Source organism: Hyaena hyaena, unplaced genomic scaffold, assembly GCF_003009895.1.
Source record: "Hyaena hyaena isolate Hyena2069 unplaced genomic scaffold, ASM300989v1 scaffold_31, whole genome shotgun sequence".
NCBI lineage: Eukaryota > Metazoa > Chordata > Mammalia > Carnivora > Hyaenidae > Hyaena > Hyaena hyaena.
In genome coordinates this window covers 555,300-580,774 of record NW_024080664.1, presented here as the reverse complement: position 1 = coordinate 580,774, position 25,475 = coordinate 555,300, and the positions used below count along the sequence as shown (strand labels likewise).

The window sequence follows — 25,475 nt, the reverse complement described above, 5'->3', positions numbered from 1 at the left end:
ACAGAGAGAGAAAGAAGGGAAAGAAAGAATTAACAGAACAAAAGAATACATTCCCCTAAGGTAAAGAAAGCTTTAATACACACACACACACACACACACACACACACACAGGCAGAAATACATCCTGGTGAAATGCCTGAAGTCCAAAGATTAAAAGAAAAAATTCCAGGGGTGCCTGGGTGTCTCTGTTAAGCATCTGACTCTTGGTTTCAGCTCAGGTCATGATCTGAGTTCAAGCCCCACATCAGGATCTGTGCTGACAGGCCCAGCATGGAGCCTGCTTGGGATTCTCCCTCCCTCTCTCTCTCTGCCCCGTCTCGCTCACTCACGCACTCTTTTTCTCTCTCTCAAAATAAATAAACTTAACAAAAATTTTTTTAATAAGAAAAAACTCAGAAAGGAAAAGCATTAGATTGCTCTTCAAGTGAATGCTAGATGCCAGCAGACGTGGGGCTCCCACGTCTGGAGAGAAATGGGGAGGGCGCATCGCCACTAAAACGTAAGGGAAATAAAATCAGAATACGCATAACAACTCAAAGTGTCCTTCCTAGGAATTTAGTAACACATTCCAGCAGAAGAAAGCTCGACACAAGAGAGAAGAGACTGGACACAGAAGTAACACAGATTTAACCAGAGAAGGACGAGGCCTGTGCCCCGAAAACCACGGCGCGAGGGCCCGAGGCCGAAGGAAACACGTGGTCTCGACACGTGGCGAGGCGCCGCAGGGCCACAAGAGCCGCTTTTCCAGGATGCCAGTTCCCCCACCCTGCTCCACACACTGAGACCCCAGAACGGTGCTCTGCGCTCAAACGGGGACCTGACCCTGGCGGGGCTGGTTTCTGATTGGCTGCTTTCTGTCATCAGAACACCTGGTAACACCTAGGCCGACGCATCTGTGTTCTGAAAGGCGAAACTACTCATGTGCTTCTTTTCAAGCCAAGAGAACTCTCGAAGGGTTCTTTCCTCTTCCCTCAGGCAGAACGGTCCAAAGAAAGCCCTGGGTCTGTCGGGTTCCCGACCCAACCAAGGAGACCTGCCTCGTGCAGGCCAGAGAATGAAGCCCCTACCAACACCGCCCCCAGGGGGAGGGCGCGTGTGCAGCCCACAGCGCCCCGGAAGTGGGGGGCAGGACGTCCAGGGGGGAACGTGTGCGCTGCCTCGGGCGCCCTCCAGGCCAGACTGTGTGCTCGGCGCTTTACATGGAGGTCGCCTCCCCCCACGGCAAGGCACCGAGGCCACAGACCCGGCAGAGCGGGCCCCTGCTCCCGCGCGGAGCCCCAGTACCTCCTTATTCTGCTCCCTGTCCACGGCAGTCCACACGAAGCCGAAGGCCCCGCTGCCCAGCGGGCTCAGCGTGCTGTACTTGCGGGAGTACGCGCCCTCGCAGGCCGCCAGCCCCTCCAGCTCCCCAGCCCTCGGGGGCTCCTCGAACCAGGGCTTGCTCCAGAGCATCTGTGAATGAAACGGGAGGCCCGAGGGGCCACAGGTGACCAGCAGCTGGCAGGCTCGTGTCCCCTGATCCTCTGTCCCCTCTCCTCCCGTGCCCACAGGGTGCGTGGCCTGAGATGTGCCCTGCCTGTCGACCCAAATGAGCACACACACCGGAGCACGTTTGTACCCCACCCAGCACACGGGGCAAACTCGGGCTTAGGATCCATGTACGGCTTATGACTTACCCGTGATCTTAGAAGACAGGACTCAAAAGGCACAACTGGACCTCCCTCCCATTGCAGAGGAAGCAGAGAGAGAGAGAGAGAGAAGCCGGGCGGCACCAATTCCCACCACGCAGCAGGTGCAAGGCGGGAGCTGACCACAGACACCCACCTCCCCCGTGCTGGCTCCAGAAAGCTCACACATGGAGTGGCTGGAACTGGGCAGGCTGGCCAGGAGCAGGCGGGTCCGCGTGGCCGAGTCCCGGTGGCCGTGTAGCAGGTCTTTGACAAGCCAGCAGCAAAACAGGGTCGCAGAGCCCTGGAGCGCCACCCTCCTCACCTCAAACTGCACACCTGGAAGGGGGGGTCACCACGCAGCTATCGTGGGGCGAGCAGGGGCACCCACACTCGGACGAGGGGGCAGCCTGGAGACAGCCGCCAAGAGCGTGAACGAACGGCCTCAGCGGAACCGCACGTGTACGTGCCTACGATATTCCTGCGGCCACAGGACTCTTCACCCACACACGGGCACGTGCGTACAAGGCGCACGGAGTCCTGAATATGCGTCCATGCACTTCTACACGGCTTCCAAGGAACACACCAAAACTAACGGGGTCATCTTGGGGGAGGGCACTTGCAGGTGACTTTATCTTCTGTTTGTTTGTATTTCCTAGTTTATCTACAGATAACACATATTACTCATATGACTTTTCAAAGGTTAGGAAAAGAACCTTAATAATCAACACTATGAAAGCCGCAGTAAGGAAGTGACTGGCTAAAATCATGTGGATCTGCTAGGAAATCAGGAAAATCAAGAGAAAAGTAAAACAAAGATAATCAACTCCCAGGGGCTAGTGAAGGTGCCTGACGAGAACATGATCTCTTAGAGCAGAGCACGTCAGGCACTAGGGCCCACAGAGCACCTCGCTGCCCAGGGTGACCACAGAGGTCGTGGCCAGCGGGGTGCATGGAGCGGCTCCCAGGGAGGGACCTCAGCCCACCCCCCTCCCAGGCACGTGCACGCACGACCCCTACTTTCCAAGAGATAACCTCTCACTGCAGGCCATTTGGCGCATCATTTCTGCCAAAACTATTCAGGGGGTGTAGCCCCATCAGACCCCAGGACAAGGAAGGCCCCCAACCAGCCGTGCTGCGCTCCCGTGGCAGCCGCCCGCCACGTACTCAGCCATGAGCCGTCTCGGTGGTAGCAGCTGCCGACATAGGTGCCCTCCCGGATCTCATGCCGTAGGGGGGCCCCGGGCGTCGCTGGGCTGTCCCCTTTCACGGGCGTGGAGGTGACCCGAAAGCTCAGCCTGGGCTCCTCCGATGGGGACGCATCCAAGGGGCCAACTCCCGGCGACGGGGACGCGTCCAGGGGGCCAGCTCCCTGCGACGGGGACGCGTCCACGGGGCCAGCTCCCAGCGTGGGAAGGACACAGGCTGGGCTGTCTCTGCCACTCACTCCGCAGTGTCCTAAGGACACCAGGCAGGTCTCAGAGGGCTCGGCCAGGCCGGGCCCCAGATGGCTCTCCTGAGACTGCTGAACTTCACCGAGATGCAAGTAAGTGCCCGTCAGGAGCAACAGCTCTCTGTCATCTGGATCCCGGGACCCGTGCCTGTGCACACCACGCACGCCCATGTCGGAGCCTGCCAGCGAAGGAGAGGGCGTCTCCACAAGCTCTGACAGGGTGCCAGAACAGCTCGAGGACGTTCCGTCCGTCCATTCACCAAAAAAGAGCTCCTTGAGATTCCAGGAAAATGAATTCCCATCGGCCTCCCGGGCCTGCACCGCATCCAGGACGCCGGGGAGGTCTGTGGCCAGCGCATAGTAGGCCGCGGAGCTGCCCTCACGGCCGCACACGCCTCTGGCTGCCGGGTCACACAGCGACACGGGGGCAGAGAACAGGGGGTGCTCTGCATGAGGGACGCCCGGCGGCCCCACGAGGCTCCACTTGGACAGCTGCTCCTTAATTAGGCAGGTCTGTAGCTCCTCCCGGTCACTCTCCCCTGCCCACGGCTCATCCAGCACGGGCTTCCAGAATGAGGGCGGCGCTGCCCCAGAGGGGCTCCCCGCCTGTGCGCTCTGCTCGCCCCCGTAACCGGGGCGGTGCGGCAGGAGGCTCTCTCCCACCGGCTGGCCTGCCGCACGGGGCGGGGGCGCGGGCACGACAGAATCAGCCGGATGGTTTGAACCACTGGCGCCGCTCACGCCTGTCCAGTCTGGCTGCGCCTCCTGGCACCGCCCAGTGCTCCTGCCCCCACCCTCTGCTGGAGCTGGGGCCTCAGAGTCTTCGCGTGAAGCAGACGTCCGTGTGTCCCCAGGGCCAGACACGCTTCTTCCCTCAAGGTCCCATGTGAGGCTCTCTGGGGCTGCACGCTCATCTTCCTCCATGACCGTATTCTGCGGGGCCTCCAGTGAGGACCATTGACTATGCACTGGCGGGCATCCTTCTGGGACGTTCCACTGGTCCTCAGGCAATGAGTATTCCTGGGCTGTCTGGCTTCTTTCTGGGACGTTCTTCTGGTCCTTGGACAATGATCTTTCACCGAGGGCTGCTGGGCTTCCTTCTGGGATGTTCTGCTGGCCCTCAGGCAATGACCGTTCCTGGGCTGGTGGGCATCCTTCTGGGATGCTGTCCATTCTGAGGATTGTAACGTGGATGATGTAATTACTTACGGGCCACAGAAGAACCAAAAGGAAAGATCACGTGGATCTCCCTCTATTAGACACACGTACAAAGCAGTTACCACCATAAGCTACAACCAACTCAATATTCTCCAGATAAATCCTCATTTAGCAATGATTTAGCAAAGATGACCCTGAACACCCAGAACTATACGTTCAGGGCTCTAGTTGGCATCCTCACTTCACGGTGACGGTGACGGGCCTCCCTGTAGCTGTGCAGCCAGCCTTGGCCCACCCACAGGTACCCCGGGGACTCCCGGGAAGAAAGGAAAAGGTTTGTGCATTCTGTACCCTGCACAATGTCGACCTATGACCGGCTACAAATGCCATCAGGTGTCACAGCCAACGGGAGACAGGGCTGAGACGCCAGCACAAGGGCCTCACAGGGGCGGGAAGAGCTGGGACACAAGCCCACGAGCGTGCTTAGCATGGAAGCCACCACAGAGGGGCCCCCTCAGAGCAAGAGGGCAATCACAGGGCCAAAGGCCCTAGTTGAAGACCTGGCCCTGTGGCTGGCCTGGCCACTGTGGCCCCACGTGACAGATGATGCCAAGCTCCTGTCTGGGGTCAGCAGCCGAAGCCTGACGCCGGCACCAGGAACGTGGCCGTGTCCAGCCTCTCTGCGGAACGTGTGCCGGCAATCTGGCAAATGCAATCTGGCAAACACCAGGGCAGGTCCCCCAATGGAAGGAACTGTGAGTGGGATTCTGGGAACAGCTGCAGTTTTCTGGGGAAACTGAGGGCAGGGGGCAAGGGTGTGCAGAGGCAGGCAAAAATCATCTGTGTCTCTCCCTATATCTATCTCTATCCACCCACCCCAGGCCGTGACCAGGTGAGCTGTCCCCCAGGAAACCACGTCCTCTGCAAGGTCCCAAGAGGAGGCAGAAGGGTCTCACTCCCCTTTCTAAGTAGTACGGGCACCCTCCGAGGGCATGTGGGGCCAAGCCCCGGGCAGGGCAGGGCGGGCACCCTCCCGTGTGGGCGTGTGGAATGAGCCCCGGGCAGCACTGCCCCCGCATCCCACCACCACAGCACCCCAGTAGCCAGGTGTGACCGTGTCACTGCATTCTGGCCACAGCAAACTGAGGAAGTGACAAGGAGGGATAAGGAGGCTTCTGGGAGAGCCTTTAAGGACAGACAGGCTCCTCTCCTCCTTCCCCCTCTGCGCCGCCGCCCCAGCTGGCACATGGCAGGGCCCCTGCCGGTGTGTCCGGGTGCTTCACTCAGGGTCACAACCTGGCACAGAGACCCAGACCACCCAAAGTGGACCCCACAGGGAAGGAGCAGAAAGCCAGGGAGGCCAAGCAAACGGCAGGAAAGCAGCAAAACCACGGAGCTACACGGGAGGTGACACGTGGAAAGGGCTCGGATGCACACATAATGCGCGCACACCTCCAGGACGACGCGCACGGGGTGGCCCGACCTGTGCCACAGGAGCCACAGCAGCTGCACGCGCGCCCACGTGGACGGGAGGACGCGCCGGGAAGGCGCCCGCTCCGAGGGCCAGGACGTGGCGCGGCAGCTGCCTCGGGGGGAAAGCTGGTTGAAAGACACCAAAACGCTGTGCACCGTGGGACCACGACTACCAAGCGGTGATGCCTGATGAGCTTCTATCTCTGCTGTTCTACCTTTCCGCGTGTTCTAACAAGGACTTGCTATTTTGTTACTTAAAAAAGAACAGGTACAAACGATTCTCGAAATAGAGGAAATCTTGCTGTGTCAGCTGCCTGGAACCTTACCCCCAGAGCGAGGGTCTCACGGATGCCACCGGGGCCCACGCTGGGGACCACACCGGGGAAGGCGGGAGACATGGCGGCAGCAGACTCGGGCCGCGGAGCAAGCGCTCAATGGCCAGGAGCCAGCGCCACGGCTGCCGCGGCACCTGTTTCCCCGCAGCACGCTCCTCCACCTGCCCCCGCCGTCGGCGCCCCCACCCTCTTGCAGGCACTTACCGCGGAGCAGGCGGAGGCGCGAGGGCAGGAGGGGGGCGGCCTCCAGGCTCTGCTTGGGCCCCGGTCCCGGCGCAGGCTTCTCGGCTTCCCTCCGGCTCTAGGGTCTCACCTCGCGCCAGGTTGTGGTCTCCAACCAGCGTGCTGTTAACCCTGGGATCTGGCAGAAGAGCAAGACGGACTGTTTCCCTCCTGCTGACCGAGTGCCCGCCGTAGGACTCGTGGGCAGGGGGGCCCTGACCTGACCTCGGAAGCTGCGGCAAGCCCACGTCTGTAGCGCGTCCCGGACCACCCACCCCTCGCCGCTCTGCAGGTGCCCAGTTGGGGCCAGCGGCCCCCGCTCTCCCCGCGGCTGTGTCCCGGGCCCTGGTCTCCACCGGCAGGACCCCACCAGGATCCTACTACCACCACGGGAGCTGAAGCGTGTCCCTCCGGCCGCTGAGAGCTCCCTGAGGGCTCTGCTCTGACTCCATGCAAAAGCCCAAGTCTGTACTGCGACCCCCGCAGCCCTGAGGCCTGCCTCCTTCGGTGCTTCGCTAAAGGCCACCTTCCCAAGGGTCCCTCCCGGGCTCATGGGCCCTGAGACGGCGCCTCCTCCCCCGGTCTTGCTTTTCCTCCTGAGGCCGGTCACCCATGCCTCCAGCCCAAACTCGTATGTCACAGCCTCCCCACTGCCTCCCGGGCCGGGTGCTTGTCTGCCCACACAGGGCCGAGCACAAGGCAGGTGAGATAGGTCAGAGCAGGTGGGCTGTCCCTTAAGATGGCAGTCTAGATCGGGGCTGTTGGAAAGAACCCTCACCCCCGGCGGTGGAGGTGGTCGGGCCCGCACCTGCTCTCCAGTGGACATGCGGACAGCGGCCGGCAACAGCACGCATCCCCATGTGCCCAGAAATGCCACTTCCAAGAGTTCATCCGGAGGAGGCATGGAGAGAAGGGACAGAAGCAATCCCCATCCCCCAACCATCCACAAAGATCACACATCAGACATACACGCTCAGGAGAGACAGTAGAACAGTGGGAAAGAGGAAGACTTGGAAGCAGTGACTGAGAAAGAAACTGGAAAGGCCGCCGTACAGACAGAGCCCAGACGCGGGGAAGGAAGCCCACGTGCCAACGGTGGGGCCCCGGGAGAGCCGGCAGCCCCAAAAAGCACCTTGTGGAACAAAATGCCGCAAGGTCACCTCTAGTGCCTGGAAAGTGACCTGGGGGGCATGTGTCCCACATGGGCGTGAGCCGTGGGTCCGGGCCACGTGCTGCAGAAGCCCCCACAGCACCAAGCAGTGCCCAATGACAGAGATGCTCCCACGTGGCCACCTCCACTCCCGCGGCGACCGTGTCAAACCCTCGCTCAGACAGCAAGTCCGGCCACAGGTGGCAGAATGGGGACAGGGTGTTCCAAGGTGCCCTGAGCTGGTCACGTGCACACGGCATCACTGCCACACCACCCTCCAAAAGTGCCACAGAGAGCCCCGGACACACGTGGCCGCCTAATGCCTGCTGCTCCCCGGCAGCCCTCTCGTTTCACTTCCGGTGAGCCCCCTCACGGGACGGCAGAGGCCCGGGGACATGAGGAGCGTGCCCATCGGTGGGCAGTGAGGGAGCGGGCGCTGGCAGAGCGGGGCCCTGCGGGCTGCGAGCACCCCCAAGGTGGAACGGGGGTGTGGCTCCTCCTCGCTCCTTGTCAATGTAAAGGTGAGCACTGAGGAGGCTGCAGGGCAGTCCCACGCTCTGCAGGCTACGCTCCCGGTGCCTCGAAGCCAGAGAGGAGCCCGGTCAGGGCAGGAGCCGTGCTCCCAGCTTGTCCTCACATACCACGGCACCTAAGATGTTCACGTCGTGGGGACTTGAGCTATTTGCTTAAATAATACTTAATGCTAAACTAAAATAGAGGATAAACGTAACAAGCAAACGTGCCTAGAACCATTTAACTTAGCGGTTAATGTGATAGGCCATGCTAATACTGTCAAAGGCTACGTAACGCTCCACAGACCAGCTGTGGAACACCGCCAGCCAGCTACCCCCGGGTCCCGCTGTTGTCAGACTCACTCCGCGCCCCATCCCCTGGGAACCCGGAAGGCCCACGACAGACAGGGTCTCTGTGCACACCCAGCCGTCACTCGCCGACACTCTCCGTCCGGCCCCACACGCCCGCGCCCCCTCCCTCCAAGGCATGGGGCTGTGTGTGGCTGGGCGGCCGCGGGTGCAGCTGGGAGGACCCTTGGTCTCACCGGCCGGGTCCCAGTCCTGGGGGTCCACAGCGGTCCCCCCAGGCTCACTCCGGTTGCCAACGTCCGAGCAGTTCAGGTCTGGCAGCGGTAAGGAACCATCAGACGCAAGGTCCATGTAGTCGTAGAAACCGGGAATCAGGAAAGTGATATTCTAGAAAAGAAACCGTGACATTTCAGACCTAGCGAGGCTGCGCCCTGACTCGCAGGGCCGTCCCACCTTCTGGTCTGGGGAGAGAATGAATGCAACGTGAGCAAGTCTCCAGGCAAGGTTAGGAAAGATACCAGGTCATATGCCTCTCGGCAGACCCACAAAGCCCCTCTGACACTCAGCATGGAATTTGCGACCCTCCCCCCCTTTTCTTATGAAAAAGACAAAGTCAACAATGGAAGCTACTCATACCAACACCTCCACGTGGCCCAAGCAGGTGTCTGGCCTTTGCCCCATGGTTTCCTTAGGCCTGAAAGCCGCGTGTGCAAACTTCACCTTACGTGAAGGATGTGATGGATGCCCAGTACAAGGACAAAGGACCTCGGTGCCTCTGCTGTGCTGGCCCAGGCCTCAGCATGAGGGTCCCAGGCCCCAGAGCTGCGAGGACACGTGTTTTCTCTGAACCCATGTGCGCCCCCTACTCACAGCCGTGTGAATCTGGAACACAGCCTAACCCCAGAGGCAGGTCTATCCACCCCACGAGCAATCCCTGCAAGGCCAGGGGGCCCTCAACGTTCCCGCGGGAACCCCTTGGTCCAGAAACCACACTGACTGCATTTTCATTAGTTACAATCCAACTAAGTTTACCTTCATTTAACTAAATTTTAGCTTACCTGCTCCTTACTATTTCTAGTTAGAAAACAGAGAGGGATCTGTTTTTGGATGCTGTCGCTGGGTCTGAGAACGATAAGAAGGGACAATGTCCCCTCCATTTGTGGCAACCTTTGGTGAACAGGTGCCCCGCAAAAGGCTGCAGGCATCCAAGAGCCAGGCCGGCCGGGCGCACTGGCATGGGGGCCACTAGGCGTCAAACTCAATGCCTCAGTCAGCAGCCTCTCCCTCCCCCGTGGCTCCCCTCCCACTGAGTGAGGGGCCGTGTCCCCTTTCCAGCACCAGGAGGACCCTGGGGCCACGTGCAGGAACATCCTATGGCTGCCCGGACACTCACCCGCCCTCGGAGCCCAGCCATCAAGCGACACACAGGGACTCGCTACACCAGCCCCGGCCCCCGGCAGCCAGAGCCATGAGCAGGCGCACCTGGGGAGGAGCCGGCCCCAGCTGATGCCGCGTGGAACAGCAGAACGAGCATCCTGCTGACCTCAGCCCAAAGAACCAGCCTGTGACCTAAACACGAGACTGTCATGTTTCAGGGCAGCAAGCTTACAGTGGTTTAGAGTAACGGACACAGGCGCTTGGCAGTCCTAGATAAACACAGGCACCCCCACCGGGCCTGGCTCCTGGCGCACGGAGCCCGGAACACCCCGGCGGCAACCAGGGGGCCGGCCCGGCAGCCAGGGGGGCACAAAGCCTCTGACAAGCACATGTCCTCACTGTGACAATGGACCAGCCCCCCACAGGGGCACACAGGCCGGCTGCCCACCTTGCCCAGGAGCTCCGTCTTTCCGTAACCGAACAGCATCAGGGCAAAGTTGTGGTTGATGCCGTAGATGGTCCCGTCGGGCAGGAGGGTGAGGAGGCCGCTGAGGGTGGAGAACACCCAGACGGACGCCGAGTAGCCCGGCTCGGGGACGTCCCTGCCGACTTCCACCGTCTCGCTACTGGGCTCAGACTTCAGTTTCAAGCTCAGAGGGAAGGTGGTGCCGTCTTTGGCTCTCCCGACAGACCTCTGAATCTTGAGATTCTGGAAGAAACAGCCCCCACCGAGCTGACAGCAGCATCCCGTGCAGCCCAAGCTTAGAGTCTTTGCAGCTTTAGAAGTGAACCCAGCCACACATGCTGGGGGGCACCCCCAGCATCACACTCCCCACACCAGTCCTCCCTCAACCTCCCCGCACTCTGCCTTTGGCCCGGGGAAAGCGGGAGCTGACCAGAGCTGTGACTGGGGCGCAGGCACTGCACCCTAGCAGCCCCCACCCCAGAAAGGCCCGAGGGCAGCATGTTCCAGGGCAACCAAGACACAAGCAAGGCCCGGACTGGTCTCTGGGGGGCAGGGCCAGCGTGCTCCTCCCGCTCTCCCCCTGGGACCCCCGGGATCCCCAGGTCCCACCTCTGCAGACGGCCCAGCCCCACTCCGTCCCCTGTCCTCCAGCCTGAGGGGCAGTGGTTTCTTGCTTGCTGCCACCCCTCATCTGCCTCCTCAGTACCTCCGTCACCCCCAAAACCACATCCTTGCCTCATGTCTCCCTCCTTAAAGACTTGGAATGTATCCAGTTTCATGTAAATCTTGACCAAGGTGGCAGCCTCACCAGGGGCTTTGAGAGCGTGCTCCCTTTTAGGTTTCGAGAAGGCACACCAGCCCCGGCTTTTGTGCCCACCCCTCACCCGATTCCACCTGCCCCTCTGAGAGTCCACCTGGGAGACAGGAGATCCGAAGGGGTCCATGCCATAGGCATGGCCCTCAACACGCGACCTCCCCTCACCAGCACCGCGCCCCGAACAGGGTCAGGCTGCAGGCCAGGCGCCAGGCCCCAGGGGGCCCCACCAGGAACGAGGGGTGCAGAGCCTATCTCCACTTGCTGCTGGGGTGTCAGAGGCTCTAGTCTGAGGCTATCACGAACATGCCTCTGGAGCACACTTCTCTCGGATGCGTGCCCAGGGTGGACCTGAGGTCTGCTGAGCAAATAGGTGCTGACACGGGTTCCTTGAGCGTCTGAGCTGACGGACACTCCCACCGGCCTTGGGACAGAGGAAAGGACACAGACACCCCCGATGGCCCTGGGACAGAGACAAGGACACAGACACTCCCTCCGGCCCTGGGACAGAGGAAAGGACAGGATGTTCCCACAAGCGTGGGGACAGAGGAAAGGACACGGGGACAATGAGGACTGAGAGATGGCGGGAGGGGCTTCCAATTGAGCCGGGAAGCTGAAAAATTGCCGATGGCCACTCAGAGGGTTCGGCTCTTGGCCTGAGGCCAGCCAGAGAACGGGTGAGTGCCTACGGGTGTCCTGAAAGCGTCTCTGATTCCTTGCAGCAGCAGAGATGACTTTATGCAAAAATCAACAGTCCAGTCTGATCCTACAGGTCGCTGGGGTGTGACAGCAGGTGAACCCGCCGTAGCGCAGGTCATTGGTGTGAAGGCTGCACACTAAAAGGAAACAGGGCTCCCGGGAACTGGTGGGATTCGGTTGGCATCAGAACCTCCCCCCGACCCCAAACCACCAGCCCTCCCCGATCTGACTGGCATCCTGCCTTGAGGGGACACCTACCATCAGCCAGGCCTCCCTGCCAGCCCAAGCCCCAGGGAGAGGACCAAGGGGACGGGGTGGTCAGTTAGAGAGCCACACAGGCCCTGACTGGGTCCAGGCTTCGGAGCCCAGAACGCAGCAAGTGGAATGCAGGGCCACGGAGCACAGGCCCCAGCCTGTGCGGCCAGGTCATGGTTCCGGTCTGAGAGCTGTATGGTCACCCATCACTGGAGATACAGACTCCATGGGGTCGGCTGAGGTCCTCGGGGGTCCCACCTGTGGGATGAGCCTGCCCGGTGGTGGGAGCTGCACAGAAGGGATGAGGTCTGCGATGCGCTGCCCGAGCACCTCCTCCACGGACGTGTACCCGTGCAGGAGAGCGAAGAGACTGTCGCACGACGTAACGATGCCCTTGGAGGAAACACCAGTGTTTTTAAGCCTCAGGGTAAAAGCTTCTGGCACTTCAGTGTCAAACTCCACCCAACACCAAGTCACAAGCTGTTAAGTTCGCGCCACACCCGTGGCAGAAGTGTGAGAGGTGCACACAAACTCTCTTGCTGCCACGCGAACCCACATTCTGACTTCTCGAGGCGCCCTCGGAACTAGCACACGCCGCGCCCGCAGCTAGTGGCCGAGGACTGGGCGCCAGCCATCACACCGTGAGAAGGCAATGCTGTGAGCGGTTCCGAATACATCCCAGTTTTACACATGAGGAAACTGAGGCACGGGGAGATCGGACTGCTTGCCCACGTACGCACAGTGAGGGGTGTGGCAGGGCAGCCTTCCATTGCCCCGAAGGCACACAGCGGGCCCCAAGGTGAGCTGCAGCTCCGGGAGCCGGGCCCAGGGTGCAGCTACGCATGGCAGAGACACCGCGGGCACACTCACATCACTCTGGAAAGTGACCCAGGCCGAGACGCGCTCCACGGGCTCCAGCACGACCACACAGCAGAGGCGCTCCCGCTGCACCTTCTTCATCCACACGGAAACTGGAATCTTCTCCCCGCCGCGGCTCACGATGTCCACCTGTGAGGACAGACGGGCTTGCACCTGGCTCTCCCGGACCCCAGGCCTGTGGGCATGTGCCGCCTCTGCTCACCTGCCCCACATCTCGGAAATGAACCAAAGTACAAGCAAGGTTTCTGACATTTAACCTAACAGTCTCTGAGCAAACATTCTATGGGAGAGGAGAGTTTTCACCAGCATCATTCAACAGAGCAGGGGAAATGGCATCCGTGACTTCTTAAGGAAACATTGATACGTGGTGAACACATAAATTTCTTCATGACAGTCAGTCTCGGACAGGTGGCTTTTTCAGAACAGTGGACCATATCTTACTCCCCGTGGTGCCCAGGGCCGAGGGCTCAGCATCTAGCATGCAGCTCAACCCGTCAACGTCCTGGCCGATGCACCGCACAGGGTGGACCAGAGCCCCAGAAAAACATTTCCAGCCCCGCCAGCCCTGCCAATGACCACAGACACACAGAGCTGGAGATTTAGGAGTGGGAAGATTTAGGGGTGGGGAGCGTAAGATCAGAGCATTCACCTGGCACTCTGCAGCTCTGCAAACTGCTGACCAGCCCCCTCTGCCGTCAGGCTGTACGCCCCTCAAGCCAGCCCAGCTGTCCCCAACATCAGCGCTGAGGGGGAGACAGTGGCTGTGGTGGCCAGCGACTGGCTGTGTTTGCAGCGGCCCCCAGGGGTGAACGCCAGGCACTCACCACTGTGCCAAACACGACAGCGGCGTGGCCATCGGCCTCCACGTGCTCCTCACTGAGGGCCTTCACCACGTCAGAATCTGGCTTCAGGAAGAACTGTGTGAGCTTCTGGCCGATCAGGTCAGGGCTGCTGTACCCCAAGAGCTGGCAAGCCTTGTCATTGGCCACCAGGATCTGGGGGTCACAGAGAGGAGAGGGCACGAGAATCACCAGGAGGCCCTCTAACTCCCAGACACAGCACAGTCCAGTGTCCCCTCACGGAGTCCCGCGCTGGTGGGCTCACAGCAGTGATGCCCTGGGTCCTCCAGGGCCTTGGCCACAGACGGGGACACAAGAAATGGCAGCACCTTGACCGGGCGCCCCACGTCATCAAGACTAAGTGGAAGTGTGGGGACTTAGGCCACACTCCTGCCACCAAACAATTTCAGCTCTGCGTGCACCTGCGCGCTCTGCAGACATGCTGCACGCACGCTGGGAATGCGCTCTCACTCTCGTGGCCAGCGCCTCAGCCGGCACGAGAACGCGCCCGTCCCCGCCGCGGCCTCCACCTCGGCCTCCACCTCGGCCTCCACCTCGGCCAGCACGAGAATGCACTCATCCCTCCCTCTCCCTCAGCCTCCCCTCTGCCTCCAGCATGAGAACGCGCTCGACCCCCCTGGGCCTCCCTGGCGAGAGGACTGTTTGTTGTGGTTGATTCTTATTTACGTGGCTTCTGCGACTGCACAGGTGAAATCCGACCCTCGTCTGACTGCACTTATCACAAACGCCTCTGTTTGAGGCCACGGGTTGAAGGCACAGGCCACACGCTCCCAGCAGTGTCACAAACTGAAGCAAATACCTCTGTGGTCTTGGCGTCCACGGTGAAAACGGCCTTGTTCGGGTTGCACACGGGGGCCGGGAGCAGGGCTGTGGGCCGGCCCGGGGACAAGCCGCGCAGCAGGGAAGAGCAGGACGCGCCCCCCCGGGGCCCGGCCGCGTCTGCCTGCTCCGGGGCCGCCGGGCAGTGCAGCCTGCTCGCACACATGTTCTGGGCAGCCAGCGACGACAGGCAGTAGGAGCTCCATCTGCTTTCTGGAAAGAGAAGGAAAGGAAGCCTTAGACCTGCCGGGAGCGCTCTCTTCAAACACAGCGCCGCACGCAGCCTCTGTTCTCAGCTCCCGCCAAATGGTCCGAGGGTCACATCAAGCTGCCGTGCCGGTTCGTACCCAGTGTGCGTCTCAAACATCCCCAGAGTTCGGTGGGACAGTCCCTGGGGGCTGTGCCGCCACGCAGAGTCACACTTATGGGAAGCTGGCCCGGGCTCAGCACTTCTGTGTGAACACACTCTGAGGCCCCTTCCCACCCAGCCCCGGAGGGGTGCCTCCTGTGTCTGCCCTTATTGACCCTCCAGCCACTGCCTGGCCCTTGTTCCTGGAAAGCCTCCCAAATCCAAGAGCTGCCTGGCTGTCCTGGCCCCTCCCTCCACCCCTCATTCACCGGTCAGCTTCACACACAAGCCCTCCAGAAACCCTGCTCCCGGCAACAAGTGCCGGGGTCCCCAAGATGCTCAGCCCCATGGCCGGTTTTCAGGGCTCACCCACCCCCACTGTCGGCAGCCCTGGGCCAGGGGGCGGCTCCCCACCACCTCAACCTCTGCCCAAGACAGGGCTCCCTTGCCCTCCACCTGCCTGAGCTCTCACCCGGCCACTCCTTGGTGGCTTCCAATACGCTTCACCTAGGAATGTGCTACGGGCCCCCCGCTGACACCCCTGCCTTGCCTCTCCCTTTCCCATCCTAGTAAATGGCAGCTCTATCCTTCGAGCAGCTCAAACACCAGGCAAGGACAAGTCTTCCCTCCTTTCCCCTCCTCAGTTCATGGGCTGCCCCCGACCATTCTCTGAGCCGGGAAACTGCACGGCCGTGAGCCTTGGCCCTCCTCTTCCAGGCCGCCCCCGGCCCAGCCTGACCCCCTCTCAGCACGAGGCAGGCGCCGAGACCCCAGCTTCCCCCCTGCTCCCCATGCACACACCAGCCCATGCTCCTGAAGCCCACGCTCCCGAGGGCGAGGGCGGCTACCTGGGTGCCTCATCGACCCGCCCGGCGCTCCCCACAGGATCCCCAGCCCTCACCTTGGGGACCTAGCCTCTGCTTCCCTCCGAACAGGCCCCCCTGAGCTCCCAGGCGGGCACGTGAGCCCTCTTCCGGGGCTCCAAGCCTCCCCCTCTGCGGGGCTGTTCCCCTCCGCCTCCCTTCCTCCAGCTCCAGCCCCTTCCGCCCTCCTAACAGACTCCCCGTGTCCTCGGCACCCCGGCTGCAGCGCGCACCACTGTCTCCCGGAGCACCGCCTCCGACAACAAGCCCCTCAGAGATGTCCGGGCTCTGGAGGCACCAGCTGAGGTGGGGGAACAGTGAGCGAGTGGGTAGCAGGCGCCTCGACCTCTCGGCCCGGCACCAGGGAACGTGTCCGGCGCTGGGAAGCTGGCTGCCCTCAAGCCCGCGGAACTCGTCAGCATCCGGGAGGAAAGCCTGGGGCCTGCAGCGCAGCCGGTAACTCTTTACTGAACCCAATGGGCAAAAGTGTGTTTTACTTGCAAGGCAGCCCAGCCCAGTGAGGCGCTCACACACTCTGCAGAAGAGGCTCCGGCCTGAGAATCACAGCGTGGCAGGCGCAGGGAGTCCGGCCGGCACTGCAGCGGTGCACGCTGAGCACCTCCTCTCTGCAAGAACAGAGAGCCCGGCCGGAGTCCAGAGTGCCCCCTCGCCTGCATTTTCAACTCCGCCGCCCACGATGCGCAGAGGGGACATTACCGGAGAGGGCCATCCTGCTCTGGCAGAGCTTCGCAAGCCCATTCCTTCTGCTCGGGTGTCTGTGTGCCGAGGGCGACGACCCGTGGGGCCCGGAGGCGGTCCGTGCACCAGGGCTCTCTGCGAAGCCTCCGTCCTCCATTCCGTCCTCCACCAGGAGCTGGGAGGACAGAGGAACAACCGTCAGCTGGAAAACGAAGTGAACTCCGTCAGCATCTGCAGCACAAGAACCAAGAGGCAGGTGAGCCAACGACCTCTGCGAGGCAGAGAGCAGCTCAGCCCCAAAGGCTCCCGCGCAGCCAGCTGACAACGCGAGCCCCGCAGGACCAAAGTCCTGCTATGAGAAGCCCTTTCTGCAAAATGCGGGAGAAGAGATGGGGAAGAGAGAAGAAAATGGGGAGAGATCGCAGCAGGGTGGGAAGGGACCAGGAAGGAAGGCCCAGGCCACAGCTGCGCATCAACTAAAGGTGCTCGCAGGCCACAGGCATTCCCAATGCCACGAGCAACTGCCAGTGTGGGAGGTTCCCCGAATCCAGTGCATCTGACCAGCCACACCCAGAATCATCCAGGGACTTCAAACAAAATAGCAATGCAAGCCCGATGCAGAGTCGGGAGACGGGCCTGGCACCAGAGATTTGTGTTGTTAACTTCTTATTTTTAAATATCTGCAAGCAGCTGTAAGGAAAATAAATACAGAAAAATCTCATGCGTCCTTCGTCGTTTCCTCCAATGGTGACCGGCTGCAGAAGCACTGTCTGGAGGCCCAGGTCAGGGGCCTTGATGAAGTGAGGATCCCCGAGCCCGCGTGCGCTCTTCTTGATCACCTTCTGAGTATGCAGAACCTGCTTCCGAGATGGGCACGGGCCTCTCCCCCCACCAGGGCTCCCTCACACACACAGGCCCAAGGACTGGCTGAGGGGCTTCCTTTACAAAGAAGACCAAGCGTCAGTGAGCAGGCGGGGGCACCCCACAGCATGGACCTGCTCTGGAAAGGGAAGGTGGCTGCCCCCTTCCCCACCACTGCAGCACTGAACTCCAAGGAGGCCCAGCCCACCCATTCCATCTTGGCTTCAAGGTCATCGTGAAGATTCACCACCAGAAGAGGGCAGTGACTTTCATAGTTAACAGCTTTGAGCCCCATTTATAATTTTGCCTACGGTGTTAAGAGCATGGGCTCTCCAGTGTGTTCACGCTCCAGGCCCCTCAGCGGTTATGGCCTGACCAACGCCCCACTCGGCCGCCAGCTCCTGTGCGCCGTGGGGCAGGGGCCCCCTAGACAGACAGAAAACTGGAGACCCTACTCTCACGGGTGTGGAAGGGTGTTGACATTGAAAGATGCAAAAGCAACGGGGGACAGGACAGCAGAGGAACAAAAAAGACATCAGAACAGCATCAATTTCACAAACTGACATTGTGACTGATGTCGGCGCCTGGTGGGGATCGGCGGGGGCTGAACGCTGCTCCCCAGCACAGCCCCCCGGCCCGCCAGCGTCAGCCCCTTCTGCGCACAACAGGAACAGCGATAATGCACAGCTCTCAGCGTGCTGGCAAGGACCCAAGGGTCTCAGCTGCTGCTGTGAATTAGAAATGCCTAATAGCTGTGGGCTGTCAGCTTGGGAGTTGACGTAATTAGACTGGGGCCCAGTGGCACCCCGTGACTTGCCATGTACAAAACCTAGTTCCAGAGGAATTTAAAAACAAAACGTAAAAGTTTTAGAAAAAAAAAAAAAAAGATGAACACAATGACCTAGGTAACTGCTGAGCAGTGCCTGTATTTCAGAACAGCTGGAGCTCATCAAGAATACCAGTGCCGTGGCCTCTCTGAGCTCCTGAAATATACAGACTTAGAAAGATGCACACGAGCTGTGACCAGAACTGTAAGAGAGTCACCCCACAGAGGCAGGGGCTTCCCTAAGAGATGCTGGGGCCCTGACAAGGAACAGTGTGGCCCTCGCTCAGGAGCCTGGTCCCTGGCAGAAGCAATCTTCCCAGAAGCAAAGCATCCTAAATATAGGCCTGAGGCTTCCAAAATCAAGAACAAGCAAATATGCTCTCTTCCAACGAAGTAGACGGGGAAACAAGCTACCTTCAGTGAGAATCTACAGAAAAATCAAACAGATTCAGACCCACAAGAATACCAGATATTAGAAGTACCCATGTATATGTTTAAAATATAAAAGATGGGAGTCAAAAAGTGAGAATAAGTGTTTCTCAAAAATAACTACATACTGGAAGAATTAATCTCAGCACTAAACAAATGAAGTTGTAATTTAAAAACTTTCCCACAAAGATCTCTAGGCCCAGTTGGCTTCACTGATGAATTCTATCAAATGTTTAAGAAGGAAATAACATCAATACTATACAAACTCCTCCAGAAATTAAAACCCGGTGGAGCATAACAGCCCAGGGTTTGAGACCAGCATTACCCTGATACCAAAAGTGGACAAAAACATGGCTCGAAAGAGAAACCACAGACCAAAAACTCTCACGAACGAGGATGCGTAAATCCTCAACAAAGCGTTAGCAAACCCACCAGGCAATAAGTAAAACTGGTACTCGACAAAGCAGCGGGTTTGTCACAGGAGTAAAAAGCGGGCTTCACATTTGGAAATCAGTGTAATTCATCATATCAACAGGCTAACGGAGAAAGAAGAAGAAAAGTAAGAAAAGTCACACAATCCTAACACGTGAGTGTGTTGAAAAAGCATTTAACAAAATCTAACACCCCTTGATGTGAAAAAACACTCAACGGTTAGGAGTTGAGAACATCCTCAACCTGATTGAGATCGTATATGAAGAACCCACAGCTAGCAATAAATATGCTAGCCTTCCAAGGTCAGCCTTCCAAAGTCAGGAGCAGGGTAAAGAAGTCCATTCTAGCCTCTTCTCCCCGGTGCTGTCCTGGAAGTCATAGCCAGGACACAAAGGCAAGAAAAAGAAATAAAAGGCACGTATACTGGAAAGCAGGGCATAAAGCTGTCTCGATTCACAGGGGACATGATCACCTACGTAGAAAATCCTAAGGATTCATAAGACTAGTAACCTTATTTTTTTTAAAGAGGGTGAAGGAAGGTTTTCAGTTGACGCTTCACCAAAGGAGGCACCCAAATCACAAAGCACGTGAGAAGAGTGTTCACCATCATTAGTAACCAGGGAAATGCAAGTTAAGGCCGTAGCGAGCTACCACACGCAAGCACCGGGGGGCTAAAATTACAAGGAATGGACACGCAAAGTGTCGGTAAGGACGGGGAGCGGCCGGAACGCTCACAGGGCATTGGCGGAACCCCCGATGCACGCACCCCCGCGCCGGAAAGCAGTCTGCCAATCACCCTGCAGCACAGTCACTGCACTAAGTGTCCACCTGAAGCAGAAAAGTGCACGGCCACATGGACGTCCACAGAAAGGTTGCCAACAACTGAATTCAGCACAGACCCGAACCGCAAACCGGGCGGACATCCCTCAACAGAACACAGAAGCAAATCAAAGTGGGCTCACACAAAAGAACGCTCTCGGCAACGCGAACGAGCGGACGGGGAGACAGCAGTGGCACGGATGAGTCTCAAGCGTGGCGACGCCGACCGGCAGCCAGCGCAGAGGACACGTCCCGCAGGCCCCGCGCGCTCGGGCGCCGGCGCAGACAGGCCCCATCCGTAGGGGCAGCCGGCGGAGCAGGCGCTGTCCGGGGCGGCGGTGCGAAGGGCAGGGGTGCGAAGGGCAGGGGCTGACTCCGGCACAAAGGGGATTCTGAGGCGGGTGGAAAGGCCCTCGGGCTCCACTGTGGTTGCGACCGTGCGGTTGGGTAAGCCCCCCAACACTCCTGGGCTACGTCCTTAACACCAGCACATTGTATGGTCTGTAAATTAGCTCAGTAAAGTTAACTGTTCACGTCATTGGATGAGTAAGGCAGGCAGGTAGTCATGGCTGAAAAGAAAATGAGAGGATTGGAAGAGCTGCGTGAATAAGTGACCCGGAACGCGAGAACGTAAAATTACGAGAGAGAAGTTAAGAGGTACAGGCTGAGATACTCTCACATCTAACTGGAGGGAGAGGGAGAGAAGAAACGTCTGAAGAGGTAAGAGCGAGTGAGCTTCACCAACAAAGAAAGAAAGGCACAGGTCCAGGCCCCTGAGCGGCAACCCCGCCTGCCAGAGGTGAAGGCCGGGCAGGAAGCCGTGCTCGGCGGGCGAGTGTGTCTGGGCAGCAGTAACCAAACCTCAAAGAAACAGGCGGGTGCCCAGCCGCAGGCCTGCGTGGGCACGAGCCCGGGACCCGTGCCTGCGGGAGGGCCCATCGATGGAGAAACCCGGCCGCCAGCACGCGGAGAGGCCGAGGGGCTCCCCCTCCGGACCAGAGGGGGCCTTGCGCCACCACACGGAAAGCAGTGTCTACGATGTGAGACTTAATTGGTCAATGTCAAAATGCTAGGCTTTTAGAAGACAATTAGAAAGACTGTCTGTAGGACTTGGGCAAGCAGAGTTTTCTTCAACAAGACAAAAAGCTCTAGCTATAACGTAAGCTTGAAAACTTAACATTAAAGTGGAGAACACCCGTTCACAAAAAATACCACAAACAAAATGATATAAACCACAGGTTGGGAAGACATTTGCCACACATATATAAACAGAAAATATCCAGGATAGTGTAAAAGGTCAGTCATTTAACATTTACAAAATTCTGGGGCATCTGGGGGCTCAGTCGATTAACCATCTGACTTCGGCTCAGGTCATGATCTCACGGTTTGTGAGTTCAAACCCCGCGTCGGGCTCTGTGCTGACAGCTCGGAGCCGGGCGCCTGCTTCGTATTCTGTGTCCCCCTCTCTCTCTGCCCCTCCCCTGCTCATGCTGTCTCTCACTCTCTCTCTCAAAAGTAAATAAACTTTTTAAAAAAATTTACAAAAATCTAAAAGACGCACAGTTCCATAGAAAAATGAAAACAGGGATTTCACAAAAGAGGAAGCCCTAATGACCAATAAGCCTATAACAAAAGGTTTACCTTTATTAGCATAATCATGACAACTGTACACCAACAACATCAGCAAAACGTACTAGTTCTAGTAACATCAAATACTGATAGAGATATGGATCAATGGGAACTCTAACAACTTAATTCAATCTCTTCAGAAAACAACTTAAGTCAAACAGTAGTCTACAGGGACAGTATATCCCACTCTCAGATTTATACTGGATGGAAATCCTTGTACATATGTAGCAAGTCACACTCAAGGGTATTCAGGGCAGCATGGGTCACAACAGCAAAAGAAAAAACTTGTTCATCAACAAGAAAATAGATTTAGGGGCGCCTGGGTGGCTCGGTCGGTTAAACATCTGGCTTCGGCTCAGGTCATGACCCACGGTTTATGGGTTCGAGCCCCGCATCAGGCTCTGTGCTGACAGCTCGGAGCCTGGAGCCTGCTTCAGATTCTGTGTCTCCCTCTCCTTCTGACCCTCCCCTGCTCTCTCGCTCGCTCGCTCACTCTCTCTCAGAAATAAATAAAAGACAGAAAAAAAATTTTTTAAAGAAAATAGATTTAAAATTCTAGTATATTCATACTATGAGTTATAACAATTTCTATACACACAACAAAGATAAATCTTAGCGAAATAAGTGAAAAAATCAAGTTACAAACGACCATCAACAGTAAAACTCCCTTTTTATAACACCCCCATCTAAATATATCGTGTAGGGGTATGAACGTATGTGATAACCCTAATCATGAGGCAGGAGATTTCCTCTGAGGGTCCAGCAACCAGCAAGTTGCAATGGTGGGCGGCACGATGGCCCAGGGTCTTTTAGTTCTGAATTTGGGTAGTGGGCTTAAATGCCTTCACTTCATTGTTATGATTCATGACTAATGGGGCATTTATCCCTTTGTATGAATCAACCAGCACGTACTAAAACGTTCAGAGATGTTTCCTACACATAGGTATGTATCCAGCATGGCATCCTAACAGCTACGGCTGGTTATGAACCAAAAGACGAGGAAAAATCAAGAGAGAAGGTAAATAACAAACCACTAGAATGTGTTGCTCTCCTTCTCCAAGCATCTAAAGGGACTAATTCTTCCTAAAACAGACATGATCATATTTTTGTTTCTGTTTCTACAGCCAACCTATAGACAAAGCAAGGAAATTTGATTATAGCTTCAGACTACACTGTAAACGTTATACAACTTTAACTTGTAAAATAAACAAATCAATAAAACCATGACTCTTCAGATTACTTCGTAAATTTAGAAAACTTCGAAAAAAAGGTAGTAAAACTCTTTAGAAGACGTTGTAAATATTATAAAGGTTTACTTTGTAAAAGTCACAAGAAGAGGGAGAGGAGGGAAGGAAGGGAAGGGAGGGTAAGGACCAGTGCTTGATCCTTCACGGGAGGAGGGAGATAAAGCATTTAAAACTGACGCATTAAGAAGGGGATGCAAGAAAGCCAAATGCTCTTCCTTCTCGCCTTCTGTGCTGTCTGCAGTCTGCCGTGAGCCAGTTCAGCATCGCAAGCCACACGCACACGGCGTGGAAGGGAGGCCCACGGCAGCTCTGCAGCCCCATGGGCACAGGCTGGCCTCTAAGAGCGCACGGCCCGGCTTCATCAACCTTAGAGTGCTCCTGTTCCCACAGGCTTAACTCAAACGCAAACCAGAAACACCTGCAAGTCCAGCCCTACGTTTTCAGGGTCGTTTTTCTGGGTTTTTTTTACTTTGTATGTGCTCTGAGCACAAGATATAAGAAGTTGAACCAGAGAGCACCTGACAGTGTCTCAGGGTAATTCCATGGCTGTTGCTAGTTTTGATTTCAGAAGGCATGAGTGACCCCCCCCCCCCAAACACACACCAAAAAGAAGCAAGGAGAGATTTGCAGGGAGCTTCTGGAAAAGTACTCTTTGCTTTTATGGGTGAACTTCTAGAAGCAACCATCGTTCTCTCACTAGAACACAAGCCAGGAAGCAAACAGCTCCAATTGATCCCACCACTGCTGTACAACCAGGTGTGGAACCGGCCTCGGGAAGAAGCCAACACGGGGGACAGCACAGCAGAGGATGGCAAGGACGGCATACTGAGCCACTGGATAAACCCACCCTGAAATCCTCCTTCTTCTGGGCTTCAGGTTTCGGGGCCAATAACTACTCAGAGCCTTCCTGAGACAGTCTGTTTCTCGCCTGGAGGTGTCCTAAAGAATATCCAGGGTGACAGATGCTGTGATGGGGGATGTAAGCAAAGGGCACTTCTCGGGCCTGAAAGGCCTCCTGGAGGAGCCACCAGCAAGGCTGAGCACTGAAAACTGGAATGAAGAAGCCTTCCAGACAGACAGACAGACAGAGGCACCTCACGACAAAGATTCCCACAGCACCCTGGGGAGTTCAGGACACAGGAGAGTAGGTGGAGATGGGCCTGGAAAAGTCAGGCATAACTCCCAGGGCTTTCAATGTCTGCCCAAGCAGACTTCTTACCAAAGACGGACTTTAAGGGGGTCTGTGCTTGGGAGTATCATGACCAGATTGGCAGTTTACAAAGGTCACTCCAGAAGCAGAAGAGTTGGAGGGTGGGGAGCCAAGTAATACCGGCAAGAAATACGAGGTCTTAAGTTAAAGCAGTGGCAGAAAGATGGAGAGAGGAACACACGGACAGCAGTTGGCACGGGACTGACCTAGATACACTGGGTGATGAGCCGGGAAGGGAAGGGAAGACCAGGCATTAAGACCGCATCCCCAGTTTCCCGCTCAGGCCGCTGCCATGCTCTGGGGAAAGAAAAGCTAGTGAAGACAGGATATGGATAGAGCCAGGTTTGTCTGCGACACCCAAGTGGAGATGTGGGAAGCAGTGGGCGTTCGTGCCACAAATACCCGCTGGCAGCACCGTCCTGGGCGCTGGAGAGCAGCTGAGAGCAGGAAACAGGCCCTGGTCTCCCGGGCTCGCCATCCAGGGGGAGGGCAGGCAACACGAGGCAAACAAAACACGGGCGGCCAACTCCGGGGATGGACGGCGCGCCGGTGGGGTTAGGCCGCGGCCGGGTCCCAGGCCCTCAGGGCCCCAGGGCCGGGGCGCCGCAAACGGCGGCAAGGCGGCAGCAGGCCGCCACCGGCCGGAGCCCCACGGAGGGAACGCAGGGTTCGGGTGAGGCTCGTCCACGGGCCGCGCCAGGAGCCCGCGGATCGCGGGCCCGCTCTCCCCAACGCGGGCATCTCACCTGGGGCCTGCCAGGGTCACCCAGCCAAGTTCGCTTCACCCGCCAGGAGGGAGCGGATCCCCGCCTCCGGCCCCACCGGCCAATCGCAGGACGACCCGTGCCGATTGACATGCCCTACGAGCCAACCACGAGCGCCTGTGGGCGGGACTCGGCGAGTTCAAGCAGAGAAGCCCGCGCTGACGGTTGCTAGGGACGCACCGGACTCCCTTTACGGCGCCTCGGAAGGGCCAAAAGAGACAGCGCCTCCGCCCGCCAGGTCTGACCGACACCGTTTCCTCCGGTCTCCGAATCCCGAAGGGTGAGCAGTCGCAGCTCGCCTCTCTGCGGCCTCGAAGGCAGGGGACGCGGGGATGGGAGGGGGATCCCTCACAGGCCAGGTACGCCCGAGGGGCCGGAGACCGACAGAGGCTGCGGCTCGCAGTGGGCTGGGTCGAAGTCCTGGACCCCTCGGAGGCCGTCCCCGCACCTGCGGGTGGAGCTGGCCCCCGGTGCCCCGGTCCCTGGCCTCGGCTCCGACTCCGGCACGAGCGCGGGCGCCCTGTGCTGAGCGTTAACTGGAGGCGGTCCCTTCACAGGGGCTAAATCCGCGCGGCGACATCGGGACGAAATCCGCCACTGTACAGACGCAACCTCTGAGGCCCGGAGGGGCCGGCACGCCCTCGACTGGCCCGCACGCAGAGAGCCTCGATGAGCCCCAAGCATCTCCCAGATTCTTCTCTCCCCTCGCCTGCAGCCACGGCTCCGTGCGTACGGCCCCGACCGTCCCTGTCTTCTTCCCCGCTCCTCGCCTCCAGAAGCCTCCGGTGCGCTCTCAGATTACCTGTCCCGGGGAGGTGAGGCTGGCTACTGCTCCTGGGGCTGAGGCCCTCGTGGCCTCGCGGGTGGACTACAATTCCCATGAGGCGTTGAGGCTGCGC

General features: G+C 58.3%; 1 protein-coding gene across 4 annotated transcripts in view; it reads right to left on the bottom strand.

Moving 5' to 3' along the window:
* The window catches only part of PASK (PAS domain containing serine/threonine kinase), a 33,632-nt gene extending 8,206 nt beyond the window's left edge, over positions 1 to 25,426 (bottom strand). For 3 of the 4 annotated variants that reach the window (XM_039228591.1, XM_039228594.1, XM_039228595.1), the window contains exons 1-12: positions 25,379 to 25,426; positions 16,378 to 16,534; positions 14,429 to 14,661; positions 13,594 to 13,764; positions 12,761 to 12,898; positions 12,149 to 12,283; positions 10,105 to 10,365; positions 8,516 to 8,666; positions 6,291 to 6,447; positions 2,835 to 4,294; positions 1,825 to 2,006; positions 1,285 to 1,452 (exon numbers count right to left, since the gene is read on the bottom strand). In XM_039228591.1, coding sequence (XP_039084522.1) covers positions 1,285 to 1,452; positions 1,825 to 2,006; positions 2,835 to 4,294; positions 6,291 to 6,447; positions 8,516 to 8,666; positions 10,105 to 10,365; positions 12,149 to 12,283; positions 12,761 to 12,898; positions 13,594 to 13,764; positions 14,429 to 14,661; positions 16,378 to 16,516 — 3,195 coding nt within the window. In that variant the 5' untranslated portion in view covers positions 16,517 to 16,534; positions 25,379 to 25,426. Of the gene's footprint in view, positions 1 to 1,284; positions 1,453 to 1,824; positions 2,007 to 2,834; positions 4,295 to 6,290; positions 6,448 to 8,515; positions 8,667 to 10,104; positions 10,366 to 12,148; positions 12,284 to 12,760; positions 12,899 to 13,593; positions 13,765 to 14,428; positions 14,662 to 16,377; positions 16,535 to 24,018; positions 24,028 to 25,378 lie in introns of all 4 variants that reach the window. The other variant, XM_039228592.1, reaches the window with a different exon arrangement.
* Positions 25,427 to 25,475: the final 49 nt, after the last annotated feature.